General features: G+C 40.4%; 1 protein-coding gene across 8 annotated transcripts in view; it reads left to right on the top strand.

Annotated features, from left to right (window-relative positions):
- The window catches only part of LOC131942299 (uncharacterized), a 125,629-nt gene that overhangs the window by 62,604 nt on the left and 44,451 nt on the right, over window positions 1–18,574 (top strand). For 2 of the 8 annotated variants that reach the window (XM_059302103.1, XM_059302102.1), the window contains exon 1: window positions 7,871–8,100. The exons of 2 other annotated variants lie outside the window; for them this stretch is intronic. In XM_059302103.1, coding sequence (XP_059158086.1) covers window positions 8,029–8,100 — 72 coding nt within the window. In that variant the 5' untranslated portion in view covers window positions 7,871–8,028. Of the gene's footprint in view, window positions 1–717; window positions 839–970; window positions 1,014–7,869; window positions 8,101–11,040; window positions 11,226–18,574 lie in introns of those variants that run through there. 4 more of the 8 variants (XM_059302101.1, XM_059302099.1, XM_059302096.1 and 1 more) reach the window with 4 other exon arrangements.

Genomic DNA, 18,574 nt, shown 5'->3' with positions numbered 1-18,574 from the left:
CCAGGTGCCGTCCTGTACTTTACTCCTATTGTGTCAAACACCAGACTGCACTGTTACAATACCCTGTAACAGTACAGTAACCCTGTTACCATGTAAACAATACTCAGTTACCCTGTAACAGTACAGTTACCCCGTAACAATACCTTGTTAACATGTAAACAATACTGTTACCCTGTAACAATACTCTATTACCCTGCAACAATACTGTTACCCTGTAACAATACTCAGTTACCCTGTAACACTACCTTGTTACTCTGTAACAATACTCCACTACCAGTCTAGCCTGACATTTTACTTGTATACAAACACGACTAACAGTACAATACTTCAGCTTAACCCCCCCCCCCTCCTTCCCCCTCACCTTTTGCGTTACCCTCCCCTCCCCCTTCAAGCTTTAACTGCCCTGAAGTTTTCCCTATGACCTATGTGTATGGAGAGATAGGTCAACTTTGCCGTGTACCGCGGCGACGTACTCCCCCCTCCCCCACCCTCCCCCAGCAGCCACACCTTGCCTACCCAATCCAATTTTTTTTTCCGTCACATTACCCCCACCCCCCACACTTTAACACCCCCACCCCCGGCCCCCTTACCTGGACCCTCCAAGCGGTTGGCAGACGACAAATATTTGTCTAGCCTATTCACTTTAATTCCACTATCCGAAGCGGCGAGCGAACTCTTCTGTCTTGGAGTGAAAAAAAAAGATTCGGTGACTAGCTCGAAAAAGTAAGTGACCTAGCGATGTGATCTTACATTTTTGTGGTTGATTTCTACGGGAATTCCTGGGATAATTATAGCACACTTCGATGATTGGCAAATCTACGTGAAGGATTTATTTATGGTAAGATTTTAATTATATCTTCTGATATACTCGTCTGCAAGACGAGTTAGTAATTCATTTAGGACAGGATATACTTGTTGTAGCGGTCGGAAAACTGGGATGTGTCGTCTGATAAGAGAGACTGTTTGAAATGTCCATGGAATGTAAGACCAACTACCATAGAGTATTAGTACTGGTAAGTTCAGACCTTTCGTTAATATAGGGTAGGTTGTGTTAGGTCAGACCTTTCGTTAATATAGGCTAGGTTGTGTTAGGTCAGACCTTTCGTTAATATAGGCTAGATTGTGTTAGGTCAGACATTTCGTTAATATAGGCTAGATTGTGTTAGGTCAGACCTTTCGTTAATATAGGCTACATTGTGTTAGGTCAGACCTTTCGTTAATATAGGCTAGTCGTTGTTAGGTCAGACCTTTCGTTAATATAGGCTACATTGTGTTAGGTCAGACCTTTCGTTAATATAGGTCAGAACTTTTTATAAACATGGTTAAATAGTCTTAGGTCACACCTTTTATAAACATAGCTAGATTGGTATTTTAAAAGTCCCTGTGTAGGCAAATTGTAAATCATTCAGACGGAAACAGTTAACCCACGATGTACATTTTCTCGCTGATTTTACAGTTTGAGAAATAAATATAAACACCGACATAGGCGGCTGAAATATAAAAAAAAAAACTGTCAACAATACTGTACTTACAGAAGCTGACACTTATAATAACTAGACCAAGTAACACTAACTAGACCAGGTAACACTAACTAGACCAGGTAACACTAACTAGACCAGGTGACACTAACTAGACCAGGTGACACTAACTAGACCAGGTAACACTAACTAGACCAGGTAACACTAACTAGACCAGGTAACACTATCTAGACCAATTAACTCTTTAAATCCCAGTTTTTCAGCGAGTAGACCTAATCCCCCCCCCCCCACAATACAGGCCCACTGTCTCGCACTACTCTACGTTCTGTTGGAGGCCTAAACTTAAAGCTGTGTTAGGCAACAAGGCCCTATAGCAGCATGTGCACATTATAGCACCTGTATGACTGGACATCACAGGACCTTTACAGGACCTATATGACTTGACATCACAAGAATTATATGACTTGACATCATAAGACCTATACAGGACCTATATGAATATGACTTGACATCACATGACCTTTATAGGACCTGAATGACTTGACATCACTGGATCTTTACAGGACCTGAATGACTTGACATCACAGGACCTTTATAGGACCTGAATGACTTGACATCACTGGATCTTTATAGGACCTGAATGACTTGACATCACAGGACCTTTACAGGACCTATATGACTTGACATCACAGGACCTTTACAGGACCTGAATGACTTGATTTAACAGGACCTGAATGACTTGACATCACAGGACCTTTACAGGACCTATATGACTTTACATCACAGGACCTTTACAGGACCTATGAATATGACTTGACATCACACAACCTATATGACTTGACATTCTTTACGATAGGGTACACAGTTGTCTATACCTATATACAGATTGTATGTGACTGTGCTGTTACAATATAGATGACTTTACGCATACCAGGTATTTGACTTAAAAAAACATAACCACCTATCTGTTCTACCAAAACTATCCTCCACCGCTACGTGAGGAAGTGACCTGGTCAAGTTGACACTTGTCAATTTAAAACTAGACACGGAAGTATATCACTAATTGCCAATTACTCATGGTAATTATCTAGCACGTGACTACCGTACATGAGAACAGACGATCAGTGAAATTTCATTCCGTAAACAGTGTTGACATAGTATGGTTGCGTAAGATCTTTTCTAGTAACAGTCAGGTCTATTTATGTATCGGGTTCTTTGATAGTACAAAGTTTTAAGGTTGGAGTGTGTTGGTACCACGCTTGTAAGGGTGTTACAGTAGTAGCCTAGATGGTGATGGTGGCACAGTAGTGGATGGTGGTGGTGGTGGTACAGTTGTACTATTCAATGTCAGACAGCCGAGTTACACTGAATTTGTGATGTCCTTACCGGAGGCAGAATGTGGGGAAGGGGCAGGGGGGCATTAACTGTCGCTGTCGCAGTGACGTATGTCAGGAATTTATGACCCAGAAAAATTCTCGCGGACTAAAGTGGACATGACCCAAATCAGGTACCCATTTAATGATGGCGGACCCGACTTAAGTCAGGTACCCACTGACGTGATTGGTGTGGGTTTAAATGTGGGGGCTGTGATGCGTGGCTACGTGTGGTTAGGGTGTGATGAGTGCGTGCGTGTGATTGGGGTGTGGAGTTAGTTCGATTGGGTATAGTGTGTATATGTGTGGTGGGGTGGGGTGATAACTCCCCTCACACCACCCACACCCAACAGTTCAAGACCGTCCCACATGAAAGACCGTCCCACCCCCACCCCAAACGTACAAGACCGTCCCACCCCCACCACCCCCACCCCAAACGTACAAGACCGTCCCACCCCCACCACCCCCACCCCAAACGTACAAGACCGTCCCACCCTACCACCCCCCACCCCAACAAGACCGCTCCCCCACCACCCCACCCCAAACGTACAAGACCGTCCCACCCTACCACCCCCATCCCAACAAGACCGCTCCCCCCACCACCCCCACCCCAACCAACAAGACCGCTCCCCCCCACCACCCCCACCCCAAACGTACAAGACCGTTCCACCCTACCACCCCCACAAGACCGTCCCACCCCCACCACCCTCACCCAAAACATACAAGACCGCTCCCCCACCACCCCCACCCCAACAAGACCGTCCCACCACCCCCACCCCAAACGTACAAGACCGCTCCCACCCCACCACCCCCACCCCAACAAGACCGCCCCACCCCACCACCCTCACCCCAACAAGACCACCCCCCCCCCCCCAACACGTCTATCCTGCCACATCAAAGTTCGATATCACACGCAGGTGCAGCTAATTAACATTTTCATTCTCGCATCTGATTACCATGCATCTGATTAGCATGCGCGACAGTCATTAGCATATCCCGGACAATTCCATCAAAGAAACATGGACTGGAATGTTTACAAACACTTGGCCTGTACACATTTTAAAACATTATTAACATGAGGCGGGAAGGTAAAGGGGGGGGGGGTGGTTGGAAATCTTGTGACCTTGTAATCTTGGTTCCCAAGTTTTGACTTTTTCTTTTTATCCTTATCAGAACTTTTCGATAAACACGTGACCCCCGCCGACCCCCCCCTCCCACCCTGACCTAACTAAGGTCACGTCACATTGAATCCGTCAAACCTCTATGGCCACCCGTTAAATCAGATCACATTAACCGTAACCCAGCTGTAACCTTATGACGAGTGCATCGCTCAAGTGAAACATCCATAAATGTACTTGACCCCAAAGTTTTGCGCGCACATGGAATATTTTCTGATGACCTGGCAGTGGCGTAGCTACCGTAAAGCTAGCGTAAGCAAGGCATAGGGGCCCAAGGCAAATAGGGGCCCTTTTTCGAAAGTTTGAGGGGGGGGGGGGGGTGCACATCGAAATTCTGAGGGGGGGTGCAAATCGAGAGTCTGAGGGGGGGGGGGGTGCAAATCGAAAGTTTGTCCCCGGTCGCCGGGAGGGTCGCTACGCCTCTGAGGGGCCCACTAACACTTTTTGCATAGGGGCCCAAAAATCCTAGCTACGCCACTGTGACCTGGAAAAGATGTTAGAGGGGGGGGGGTTGAATTTTCACTTGACAAAATTTCAACTTGTCACTTGAGAAACTTGACATATCTTATCGTGTCTGTCTCCAAAGTGTCGAACTTAATGTCTAGATAAAAACGGACATTACTCAATATATCATTATATAACAGCTACCTGCATACGGACATTACTCAATATATCATTACATCACAGCTACCTACATACGGACATTACTCAATATATCATTATATCACAGCTACCTGCATACGGACATTACTCAATATATCATTATATCACAGCTACCTGCATACGGACATTACTCAATATATCATTACATCACAGCTACCTGCATACGGACATTACTCAATATATCATTACATCACAGCTACCTGCATACGGACATTACTCAATATATCATTACATCACAGCTACCTACATACGGACATTACTCAATATATCATTATATCACAGCTACCTGCATACGGACATTACTCAATATATCATTATATTCATTATATAACAACTACCTGCATACAATATCAGCTATTGATATTACATCACAGCTACAGGCATTACATATCAGATACAGACATTACATAACAGATACAGACATTACATAACAGCTACAGACATTACATAACAGCTACAGACATTACATAACAGCTACAGACATTACATCACAGCTACAGACATTACATCACAGCTACAGGCATTACATAACAGCTTCAGACATTACATCACAGCTACAGGCATTACATAACAGCTACAGGCATTACATAACAGCTACAGACATTACATAGCAACCGCAGGCATTACATAACGACATACACGTTATTAGTTATATGTTATAACGACTGTAGAATAGGAACTTGAGAAAAAAATTGTCTCAGATAAAAAATCAACTTGAGATATGCGATTGATGCTGCTAGAATGTGACCCTAAGTTTTACTAGATGAGTCTGTCTCCACAATTTTTTCGCCACAGCCCACCCACCATTTCAGCCACTTTATTTTGCTGGGACAAGTGTTTTCTTCCACCCCAGCCACCCCACCTAGAGACAAAGACAGCCTCAAACCTTTGTCCCCATCAACAATCGTCTCTGTGAGAATCCTAGTAGATCTGTGTAGGTGTCTTTACACTAGGATGCTTAGCACCGTCCCAATCAGTTGACGCGAGCACCCCCCCCCCTTCCCACAATCAACCGCTCCTCTATTTTAACCCGGAAGTTAGCATCCCTCACCAAATGCCCCACCCCTCTCCCAACACACACACACACTCACACGACAGAAGACAGTCGCTGTATGATGTATACAAAGAGACACAAAGAGGCGACAACTCATAACAGTGTCTCCCTTCTGTTTTACGCAGTTATCTTCTCCTACTGTCAACTCGGCACTGTGTTTATGTAACTCCGCATGTTCAAAAGTTTTTAGTTTTTTTTATGAATTGTTCCAGAAAAAATGTCGTTACGCGCACTTTTCATCTTTCAGTTTTGTTCTGGAGTGGACATGTTATTCTACAAATCACGAAATAGGATTTATTTTAGAAAAATATGTACTTTATCCAGTGTGAGCGACCCCCCCCCCCCCCCCCCCCCCGGCGAAATTTGCAGACATGGAGAAACATTTCTTGAAGAAACACTGATTATTACTTTCCATTCCGGTGATCACAAGGGAATAGTTGTATTGGTGTCTGCTCTCTAAAGTCGAATAACTTTACCTAAACCAACTCTCCCCCCCCTCCCCCTCCCCATTGTTTGACCTCCGTCAGAGCTAGCGTATACCTATTGTTTCACTAATCCCATTCATAGACGGCAGTGTATATGTAGTGTAGGTGTGGGGCTATATATGTGTGATTGTGGGGCTGTGTGGGGTATTTTTCCACAACTTTGAACCGACAATGAGATTCACAATCGAACTGATTTGAAAATGTCTAAATAGGCTATCTGCTTCCCCGTACATATTGGCCATCAAATTCACAATCCGAACTAACTTTCTGTTGTATCAACTTCCGAACTATGTGCGAACTATCAATGCAATAAGATAGACAGAACTAGATCTAGTTCGTTATTCTGGTGACGACTTCTGCTACCATTCAGGATGTACTGAGTTGACCCCTCGAACATTCCGGGATAAAAAACCTGGACATACACCCGGACTAACTTATCATCCGACTTACTCATGTAAACACGCCATTTATAGGAACTGTCTTTACACTTACATCATGGTCACTGATACTCCCCTGACTGCCAATTACCTCCCTTCATTTTGTCTCTTGTTTTATGGCAGTGGTGTCCCTCAGCCCCGCCCCACAACAATTTTCTCACATATTTCCTACCAGTCGCCTTCTCTTGTTTTCTCTGAGTTATGTCCCCGTTTTTTTTCCAACCAATTACCTCCTCTTGTTATACCTCCACATTTTTTACCATTCCCTCCCTTTTATTTCTATGAGTTATGCCCCCATTTCTACCAGTTATCCCCTTTGTTTTCTGACGATTATTTCCCCATACCCAGCCCATGTCGGTTATCTGCCCATGTCCAGACTACCACATTGAAACAGTAATGTACTAAAGCAACAGCTATCAATAGGTGACCCCCCCCCCCCCACCTCGTCTGGCACAGACCCACGGGGTGTTAAACAAGTTCCGGTTAGCCCCCCTATATCAGCTGATCCTGCATTGTTTACAACGGCAGTCGCGACCAAAAAAAAATCTGATAATTAGTCAAACACTCCTCAATGTTTGCTAACTCTTGAAGAAAATTCTTTGGTCCAACTTCCCTCCCCCCACCCCATACACCCACAGATTATCCGCAACTCTAGGTTTTATGGGGCTGATTGGAAGTGGGGTGGGGGGGGGGGGGGCTAGAGCCAATGGATCTTGTTGACATGTCGAGGATATTACTGTTTCAGCCTAAACCCTGGTCCTCATTTGTGTCCCAGATATGTCCCTTAACTTGACCGAAACCATGGTCATTATAGAACGATGACCTACAGACCCTCTTCCTGACTCCCCTGTAGTGTTACACTGACCCAGCTACCATCGAACCAAAATCTAAACTAGACGAAAATCTTCTTGTCAACTACTTTATAAAAAACCGAAGTTTAAATCAAACAAATATGTTGGCAACCGTCACCTCCCTTCTCCTCTTTCTACCTCGCAATACCTGTTTTACTACACTTGTCATTCAAGAAACTGCACGTGTGCTGTAGCCTACCTGTTCAAAAACAACAAATCCCAAGTTCAGTCACTCCACCTCTAAATTACGTCCCCGCTAGCAATCCGTGCTAGTTATCTCCCATTGAGTCAGTGCTGCGCTAGACATAGCACAATAGCTGGGCTCGTTATGTAGACACACACACTTCGCATAACTCGGCCAACAGCCCGCCTACGACAGCCAGAGTTATCTCAGCTTCGCTCCCAAGTGCCCGGTGTTTACGTTCAAATTTTCGTACACCACCCGTCTGTTTGAGCAACTCTAGCAGACGACAGGAGTTTTCTATGGTCCGTCTAGTCTAGACAATGCTATGTCCTTGAAGCCGTGTGTTCAACGTCTTGTCACGAAAGTGGAAAATGTTCTGCTTTTGCTCTTTAAATTTGTAAGTATGACGATTTTTTTTCCATTTTTTTGGCGACGAATAATCACAAAATCTTCCAGTGTTCCTTTGTCTTTAATTATTGTATTTCTTCTTCTAAATACCGCAATGTTACAGCCCTATTTCTAAAGTAAATGCGACATTCTATCCTACACTCCTGTTAGGCCTATCTTTATATTAGAGATACTCACTAATTTTAAATTTCGTTATTTTTCGATTTAAACATTACCAATGGAAACTAGAGATCAATCTCTAATCAATCAAATACTTAATTTGTTGAAAATAAACTCATTTGGAGCTTAATTACTGATTTTTATTAATTGGCCACTCCAAGCATTGCAAGCCAAATAATCCGTGACAACCAGATCGCCATTACTTTTCTGAAGAGACGAACTCTGCAGGGTTGACCTTGCAGCTGATTTGATTTTAGCAGAATATGCACAGTACATTTGATTTTATTACCACATTTCTATTCGTATGGACACTGTCTTCGTCAGAATAAAAAATCACATAATGGAATTAGATCTAGATCTAGAATTTTTAAATATTTTTATTTAATTTTTTTTAAATGGAAGGGTGTTTAAAAAGGAAAACTAAATTCAAATTAATGAACAACATGTTCAAGAATATATAGTATAGATCTAATCTTTTTAAAGATATTCAATCCCATGCATGTTTTATTAACTAGTGTAAGTGTTTTAGCAATGCTTAATTAGGGCAATTCATAAAATATAGCGATGTCATTGTAAAATTAATCTAACCCTCTTCTCTCACTTCACTTGGGACAGGTGTGTTATTTACAAAGTTTTGTCTATGCTCAGTTTAAAATGTAAAGATTTGTAAGTATTTGATTTATTTTAAAAAACACTGCAATAGCATAGCATTCAAATTCATCAAGTTAGCGAGAAATACATTCTAAACAGCGTCACGGGCAGTGCGCGTGACAGACATCTCGCTCGCTTAGTTTTGTCAACCAGAAAAGTTAGCCTATCAAATACAATTAATTAGGCCTATAAAATAAAAATAGGCCAATCGCATTAAAATGATCGCCTGTGAGCGAAGATATATGCAAATTACAAACATCGCTAGCCCGCCTGCGTTCTTTTGTCAACCAGCGAGAGAAAACTCACAGCACAGTGTGCGCATGCGCTAAATCTATTCCAAGTACTTTGTTATCCCAAGTTATAGGCCCTAATTAGTATTATAGGTCTAGATTAATATAAAGTTCAAATTAAATGTATTTAATTAAGATGTGTGTCTATTTGATTTTTCAAATGTCAGCGCATAAAAATTAATCACCCGAGAGCGAGAATTAGGCCTATGCCTATGCATTCCAAACATCGACACAGGCCAAGTGTGACACACGACTCGCTCGCTCGCGCTGGTTTGTCAGCGCGAGAGGCATCGCCCGCCACAACGCCGCCGGCACAGCACACACATGTCCTAGTCCATGCGTACTTGGTTTACTAAGTACTAATTAGTAATGTAAACCTAGACTCAACGCTAAAATCATTTAATTTATCAGGCCTCTAAAATCTTAATAATATATAATAAAATATATAAATATCAGTGGCGTAGCGAGGTCGGGTGTTACCCGGTGCGGCACTTAATGGTGTCACCCCCCCAGAGGCGTAGCGACCCTTCCCGGGGACAAATTTTCGATTAGCACCCCCCCCCCTCAAACTTTCGATTTGCATCCCCCCTCAAGTTTTTCCCTATATATTTTGCTATTTTTTGCCTTGGTGTCACCCCCCCCCCTAAATGGTGTCACCCGGTGCGGTCCGCACCCCCGCCCCCTCGCTACGCCCCTGATAAATATATTTATATAATATAAACATTACTAAGCCTAATAAATGTATCAACGAAGACCAGTGAAAATAATATTATAATTAACCTAATTAAAATTTATGAAATCAATAAGAATTAAGACAAATTAATTAAGCTATAACAAATTTGAAAACAAATAATTAGGCCTAAATAAGCACACAAAGACCAACGCTCACTACAAATTCCAGGGATCAACACAAAATTTAAAAAAAAACAACAGATCGTTGTGGTTTAAGGCTAAGGGCTTTTAGAGTCTTAGTAAAATCCAAAAGCCAGGTGAAATATCCATAATTAGGCTTAATTAGTCTAATTACGCTAGCAAAATAAGCTGAAAAAGAGTGTCAAGTGAAAAGAATACAATTATATAATATATAAGCAGCGAGAGGATACTACTGTACAGCTTCCGTAACAATAGCGATGACGTCACAATAAAAAATTACGTGCTTTCAGTGACCTTTTTTGGCTGCCGATTTCTTAAAATGGATTCAAAATAATTACAATATTTTTTCACTAAACGATCAATCTAATAATACTCTACCTTACAGTGCCATTTAGACACGTAACAGTCCTTTATTTAAAGTTTTTAAACAACTCAAACTATACCCATGTTTCCGCTTGACCTCCATGGTCGGAAGCAAATTTAAAAAAAAAAAATCTGCCAAAAATAGCTTTGTCATCTTCAGATAGCTTAAAATACGCGAAAAAAACGCCATTTTTCGCGTGATAATTATTTTTAAACTTAATGTTAAGGTGGTCTCTCGAACAAAGCAGAAAAAATTGCCCAATCGTATGCCCAGGTGAGGTAGCCATGTTCTGGTTAGCAACCAAGGACGCTTTAAAGTTAGTGAGCCTCGCTACTTTATATCCGTTGTTGTTAGTACAGCTGATTAAAAACTCTGATAGCGCTACAACGAATCAATCTAAATCATGTGTGATGTGCTATCAGTTGTTAAGTCAGTCTTCCCATCACCCCCCGCGATGTCTATAATTAAACTTATCGGCTAGCCATATTAAACCACAGGGTAAACTCTCCCTACTGTGTAATCATCGGGCCTTCATTAATGTCAAGGTCGTGATGTCGTCACGGTAGTCTGACACGGCTGAGTTGTTGTGACGGCCCCCGCTAGTCCGCCACCCGTGTAGGGTGCGTCGTGTTGACTGTGTGCCGGCAGGAGTGTCACCTGTTTTTCTCGCGACCTGTTGATCCGTTAGGATGGAATTCGCCGTGGAAATTACATAACTGTGACTCGTAGAACTCGATGAATTAAAACAGCATGAAGCCAGAGCTGGTCCTGAGGCGGGTAAGCAATATGGTTTTATCCTCTTCGGTTTTTTTTTTAATTTGGTTAAATAAAATAAAAAAAGTATGTCAACCCCTTTTTAGTTTCAAATTCGGTCACGGATTCACCGTATGATCAACACGCCTTAAGTAGATCTAGCAGTGCTTTACTTGTTGTTTTTGTTTAGAAACTTTGTTGAAACATAATGTGAGATACTGAGGGGTTAGGAAATCTTCTATCTCTTTACTAGCTTCGGCTGATTTTACGGTCTTAAAACGATAAATTACCAGCGTTTCATTGTCAATTAATTAACCGTACTCACATATATTTAATTATGCTGTTGGTTAAATATTGTTGTTGGTCTTAATGGGGTCATCCATAAAGTACGTCACAACCTGGCGGATGGGGGGGGGGGGTCTGAGTCTGTGTGTTACGAGTGACGTGACATTTGTTTTGAATTTCTCTGAGAACAAAATTGATTAAAATATGTTAATTTGTTTTAGAAGTAACGATGAATTTCTCATACTAGTGTCACATAATGTCAAGATAATAGAATCTTCTTAGAAAGGGGGTGTTAGATTACTGGTAGCTGATTACACATGTCAATGCTAACCCTGTCCCTAACACTAGTCCTACCATACGTCTAACCATAATTTCCAATCATAAAACTAGACAAGATTACAACCTATTTTTTGGAAGAGTCTATTATAGGACATCGGTATCCTTAAATCACCCAAAGTGATTTGTGACGTCACAGAAGTTCTGGCTTTGTTTGATGAGATGTGACGTCAGAAGCATAGGATCAGGTCCTAAGTTTATGACTGACGTTAGTTAAGGATGATCCCTACGGGTCAAGTCCTAAGTTTGTGAATGACCATAAGCTAAGAATGACCACAGGGGGTCAGATCCTAAGTTTGTGAATGACCATTAGCTAAGAATGACCACAGGGGGTCAGGTCCTAAGTTTGTGACTGACGTAATTTAAATTGTATTTATCAATTTTAACTGTACGATAAGGGCTGTAGATCAATGAAACTTCAGATAGCCTGTCCTTTGCTTTTTCCTGTTTAAATTTTAAATCCAGTCCAGGTAAAATTTTAAATCCAGTCCAGGTAAAATTTCAATAGAGTCCAGGTAATTGTTGAAAAGACTTCCTCCACCTAACCAAATTCAAGTCACGTGCCGCTATAAACGTCTGCCACTCTCCAACAATAGCTGACGTAGTGACACGTCCCGTACACCCCCCCCCCCCCCCCCCCGGGCCAACAAAACAAAAGATATTTTCATATTAGTCAATGTTGATCTCATAACAGGTTGCCAATACGTTAAAATATTTTTTCCACAACTTGTTAAAAATATTAAATTATTTTTGACATTTTAACTTTATTTAATGTTCGATTGTTCTTGACAACTTGTTAAAATATTACATTGTTTTGTGCCACTCGTTTAGTAATTTTAACCAACTCGTTTCAATGTAGCAGATAGTTTTAGGCAGGTCGGTTAAATGTAGTTCAGACAACGCCCACCTCAACAAAATTTCCAAAGTGGCTACGTCTGAGTGACTAGCCACCACCCCACTGAAGGTCTTTCTTCTTAGTCAGCCAGTTCTACATTTTGTCCGTCTGCGAAAATTATATTTTTTAGTTTTAATTTCGTTTAACAGCAGAAATGTCATAAGTGATTTCAATCTGAGCCCCCATTCTCGTACAAAAAATGCATACACCCCTCGACCCTACAGGCACATAGATCCACGACCCACAAAATGTCCACATCTCTAAAGAAAATTAACATATTTCAGTTTGAAAATGTAAATACAAACTAGATCTAAATACCAAGTGACATTCCCCCCCCCCCCCTCCCATCACCTAAACTTTTTTTTTTTGCTCCTTCGCAAATATGAACCTTTGAAACCCTATGCGCGAGGCGTCACTTTTATGACGCCCCCCCCCCCCCCACCCACCCAATTAACACTGTGGTGATATGAACACCGTGTATTCACATCCATACCAACAGCGTGTACACCATCACTCAAGCACTACTTGACCAACAGTCCCAAACCTGACCATAAACAAACCCTGACCTTAGTTAAACTCCAAGAGTAACCCAAAAAGTTGGATGTGAAAAAAAAAACGAAACAATACTCAGTAACCAAACTGCGTGTTAGTTGAGGTCGCCATACGCAGCAGATGGGTCGTCTGAGTTGATTTCACTCCCAGTCCTCGGCTTGTGCACAGGAAACCGAAACTCAGAAAGTCGTCTGCCGAGCCAAGTGGACATCAGACGATACAGCTGAAGCTTTGTGCATCATCTGTGTAGTCTGACACCCCCCCCCCATTCCCCCTTTCTGCATATATTAAACTAAGCTTTAAAGCTACCCATTGAAAAACAACTAAATTTTTTTTTATTCTTATATGATGTGACGTCACAAGTTCAAAGGTCACGAAAGTTTATTTGTTGCTTTTTATGAAAGTAATTTATTTGTACTTCCGCTTGTTTTTTCCGATTACAATATACGTGGGTTGTCGGCCTTAAAAGCTCGCATATTTGGTGATATTCTGTGTGTAGTAGGCAACCTATGTCAATAATTTTTTGCTTACATTTTTACAGTATTTGTCTTATTTCTTGATAGGTGTTTAAATAAGTTAAACTAGATTTGCGTTTCGCGGTACATAATTGTATAATTGACTCTGTATCTATTTTGTTAATAATTTCATTTTAGATTTCATATTGTTTGATATCCCGACATCATAATTGCCTAAGTGTGATGTATACGGATATTTAAAAACTTTTTAAAATGTAAAATGTGTTATATGGCACTCCTTGTGTATTTGTTGTTCTACCATATAGACTCAAGTTTTACTCACTAAATCGCACACTGTGACAGTATATATTAACGGGTATCTCCCTTTCCAAACTGGGTAAATATTAAGTTTAGTCTGTTCCGCTTTAACTCGAGAAAGTAAAATTCAACAGGTCGTTGAAATGGACAAACAAGGCCTCATTAACATAAAAACAATAAATATCACGTGTTATGACGCTATGGGATTCCGCATCAAACACGAACCTTGTTTAAAAAAAATAATCGAGGATGGTCGGAATAGAAGTGAATAATGATGAAGTGGGCAGTTGGCCACACAGATGTTTTTAAAACATGACGAGATGATTTTCGTGTAATCCTGTCGTACACAGCAAACTGGACGTGGAAAAAATAAGCAGTTTAGTAGATACTGCTTTGTTGTAGTCAGTAGTGTATTAGGTCTAGTATAATAGCTTTGTTGTAGCGTATTAGGTAGTTTGTTCTAGTATAATAGTTTTGTTGTAGTGTATTAGGTAGTTTGTTCTAGTATAATAGTTTTGTTGTATTGTATTAGGTAGTTTGGTTTCCTATAATAGTTTGCTGTAGTATATTAGTTTTGTTGTAGTGTATTAGTTTTGTTGTAGTATATTAGTTTTAGTGTAGTTTTATTGTATTGTATTAGTTTTATTGTAGTATATTAGTTTTGTTGTAGTATATAAGTTTCGTTGTAGTATATTAGTTTCGTTGTAGTGTATTAGTTTTATTGTAGTATATTAGTTTTATTGTAGTATATTAGTTTTGTTGTAGTATATTAGTTTTGTTGTAGTGTATTAGTTTCGTTGTAGTGTATTAGTTTCGTTGTAGTGTATTAGTTTCGTTGTAGTGTATTAGTTTTGTTGTAGTGTATTAGTTTTAAAAATATCGACGTCAGACTAACATACTCACACCGGCACACTGGCCTCTTAAATGTTAGCCATATGAAATTTGCCTGATGATAAATAACGCATACGACGTAATTTTGTTCTGACGTTTTTAAAATATGATTTGAACTGTTGCTGTCATCGATCAAACCAATGTTGATGTAGTGAATTCAGTAGATACAATATGGCAGAAACCGGACTTTTTTAAAATTTCTGAACTTTTAGCGTACTTTTACTGAATTTAACGAAAGAAATGTGAAAATCGACATTTTATTCGTGAGTTGAAACTGAATTTAACTAAAGAATTGTGAAACTAGACATGTATAAACTTTAAAAAACAGAAGAAATACGAAAATACGCATTTAATTCGTGAGTTGGAACTGAATTTAACTAAATAATAGACATTTATTCGTCAGTTGGAACTGAATTTAACAAAAGAATTGTGAAAATAGCCGTTTATTCGAGTGAGTAGTGACTCAAAGTGGACAAAGGATTGTTGAGTACAGCTCACATCTCGGGATATCCGGTCGTGTGACCAAACTCACTGTGATAGTGTCACTTTACTTGTGACAGTGACAGATAACTTGTGTCAGTGATAGTTTCAGATAAATTGTTACAGTGTCAGATAACACGTGACATTGTCAGATAACTTGTGTCAGTGATAGTTTCAGATAAATTGTGACAGTGTCAGATAACTCGTGTCAGTGTCATATATCTCGTGTCATTGACAGTGTCAGATAACTCGTGACAGTGTCAGATAACTTGTGACAGTGTCAGATAACTTGTGTCAGTGACAGTGTCAGAAAACTTGTGACAGTGTCAGATAACTTGTGTCAGAAAACTTGTGACAGTGTCAGATAACTCGTGACAGTGTCAGATAACTTGTGTCAGAAAACTTGTGACAGTGTCAGTGTCAGATAACTTGTGTCAGTGACAGTGTCAGATAACATGTGACAGTGACAGTGTCAGATAACATGTGACAGTGTCAGATAACTTGTGTCAGTGTCAGATAACTCGTGACAGTGTCAGATAACTTGTGTCAGTGTCAGATAACTCGTGACAGTGTCAGATAACTTGTGTCAGAAAACTCGTGACAGTTACAGATAACTCGTGACAGTGTCAGATAACTTGTGTCAGAAAACTTGTGACAGTGTCAGAAAACTTTTGTCAGTGTCAGATAACTTGTGACAGTGACAGTGTCAGAAAACTTGTGACAGTGTCAGAAAATTTGTGACAGTGTCAGATAACTTGTGTCAGTGACAGTGTCAGAAAACTTGTGACAGTGTCAGATAACTTGTGTCAGTGACAGTGTCAGATAACTTGTGACAGTGTCAGATAACTTGTGTCAGTGTCAGATAACTCGTGACAGTGTCAGATAACTTGTGTCAGTGACAGTGTCAGATAACTTGTGACAGTGTCAGATAACTTGTGTTAGTGTCAGATAACTTGTGACAGTGTCAGATAACTTGTGTCAGTGACAGTGTCAGATAACTCGTGACAGTGTCAGATAACTTGTGTCAGTGTCAGATAACTCGTGACAGTGTCAGATAACTTGTGTCAGTGACAGTGACAGTGTCAGATAACTCGTGACAGTGTCAGAAAACTTGTGACAGTGTCAGATAACTTGTGACAGTGTCAGAAAACTTGTGTCAGTGTCAGATAACTTGTGTCAGTGACAGTGTCAGATAACTCGTGACAGTGTCAGATAACTTGTGACAGTGTCAGATAACTTGTGTCAGTGACAGTGTCAGATAACTCGTGACAGTGACATTGTCAGATAACTCGTGACAGTGTCAGATAACTCGTGACAGTGTCAGATAACTCGTGTCAGTGACATTGTCAGATAACTCGTGACAGTGTCAGATAACTCGTGTCAGTGACAGTGTCAGATAACTCGTGACAGTGTCATTGTCAGATAACTCGTGACAGTGTCATTGTCAGATAACTCGTGACAGTGTCAGATAACTCGTGTCAGTGACAGTGTCAGATAACTTGTGACAGTGTCAGATAACTCGTGACAGTGTCAGATAACTTGTGACAGTGTCAGATAACTCGTGACAGTGACATTGTCAGATAACTCGTGACAGTGTCAGATAACTCGTGTCAGTGACAGTGTCAGATAACTTGTGACAGTGTCAGATAACTCGTGACAGTGTCAGATAACTTGTGACAGTGTCAGATAACTCGTGTCAGTGACAGTGTCAGATAACTCGTGTCATCGACAGATAACTCGTGACAGTGACAGATAACTTTTGACAGTATCAGATAACTCTTGTAGTTTTCATGATCCACTCCAGGTATAGAACTCCGGCTTCGGCCACCCTAAGAAAGGTGTGTTGCTATTTTAATTATTTAATTACTCGTCCATAAACATTAGCTCACGTGACCTACCACCTAATGATTATTGTCTTCATTAACGCACGTCATGCATTCACAATCAACCCAACCACCCCACCACATGTACACAAAGAGAACAACCGAAACCATCGGCCATTCTTTTTTTCATATCTTTCCTCTTTCCGCCTCGTATTATTTAACAATCCATCCACAGAAGTGGTTCTTAACCTTTTTACAAGCTTTTATTTAACTCACTTCCTCTGTCTGTCTGTCTAGAGTCTAGACGGAAACGCAGGAGTGAAAATTCGGACAGTTCTACTTGACCGATACGATTCACATTTGACACGTGGGTCAAGACATGAAGACAATGCAATCTGAAACTAAATTTGACTTAATTGGATGCCTAATTAATTTTTTATGAATTAATTAAAATTTGGACCGAATTAGTAGGCATGTCTAGCCAACCACACCACACGCGTCATCAATAGCTGCGCCATCACGACCACGTAATGGCTGCGTTCAAAAACCATTGCGCGCCTACTGAACGTGATATTCAGTAGGCGCGCAATGGTTTTTAGTCATGTAACTCTATTGTAGATAAAACATGTAAAGTACTGAAAAAAAATTCATAAAAAACGTTTTAATAACAAGCTTTTATGTAATGATGCACTAAAAAGTAGAAAATAAATTATAGACTACTATTTAAATAACTATAAAGAAAAGCGTGGGTGTCTTCCTTAACATTAGTAAAGGTATCCAATAGATACTAAAGTGACCCACGCTTTTCTTTATAGTTATTTAAATAGTAGTCTATAATTTATTTTCTACTTTTTAGTGCATCATTACATAAAAGCTTGTTATTAAAACGTTTTTTATGAATTTTTTACAAGCTTTTATTTAACTCACTTCCTCTGTCTGTCTGTCTAGACGGAAACGCAGGAGTGAAAATTCGGACAGTTCTACTTGACCGATACGATTCACAGTTGGCACGTGGGTCAAGACATGAAGACAATGCAATCTGAAACTAAATTTGACTTAATTGGATGCCTAATTAATTTTTTATGATTTAATTAAAATTTGGACTGAATTAGTAGGCATGTCTAGCCAACCACACAACACGCGTCATCAATAGCTGCGCCATCACGACCACGTGATGGCTGCGTTCAAAAACCATTGCGCGCCTACTGAACGTGATATTCAGTAGGCGCGCAATGGTTTTTAGTCATGTAACTCTATTGTAGATAAAACATGTAAAGTACTGAAAAAAAATTCATAAAAAACGTTTTAATAACAAGCTTTTATGTAATGATGCACTAA

Source organism: Physella acuta, unplaced genomic scaffold (genome assembly GCF_028476545.2).
Source record: "Physella acuta isolate Inbredline_101_S28 unplaced genomic scaffold, ASM2847654v3 ptg000398l, whole genome shotgun sequence".
NCBI lineage: Eukaryota > Metazoa > Mollusca > Gastropoda > Physidae > Physella > Physella acuta.
The sequence above is the reverse complement of the archived record's forward strand: the minus strand, read 5'-3'. Positions and strand labels throughout refer to the sequence as shown.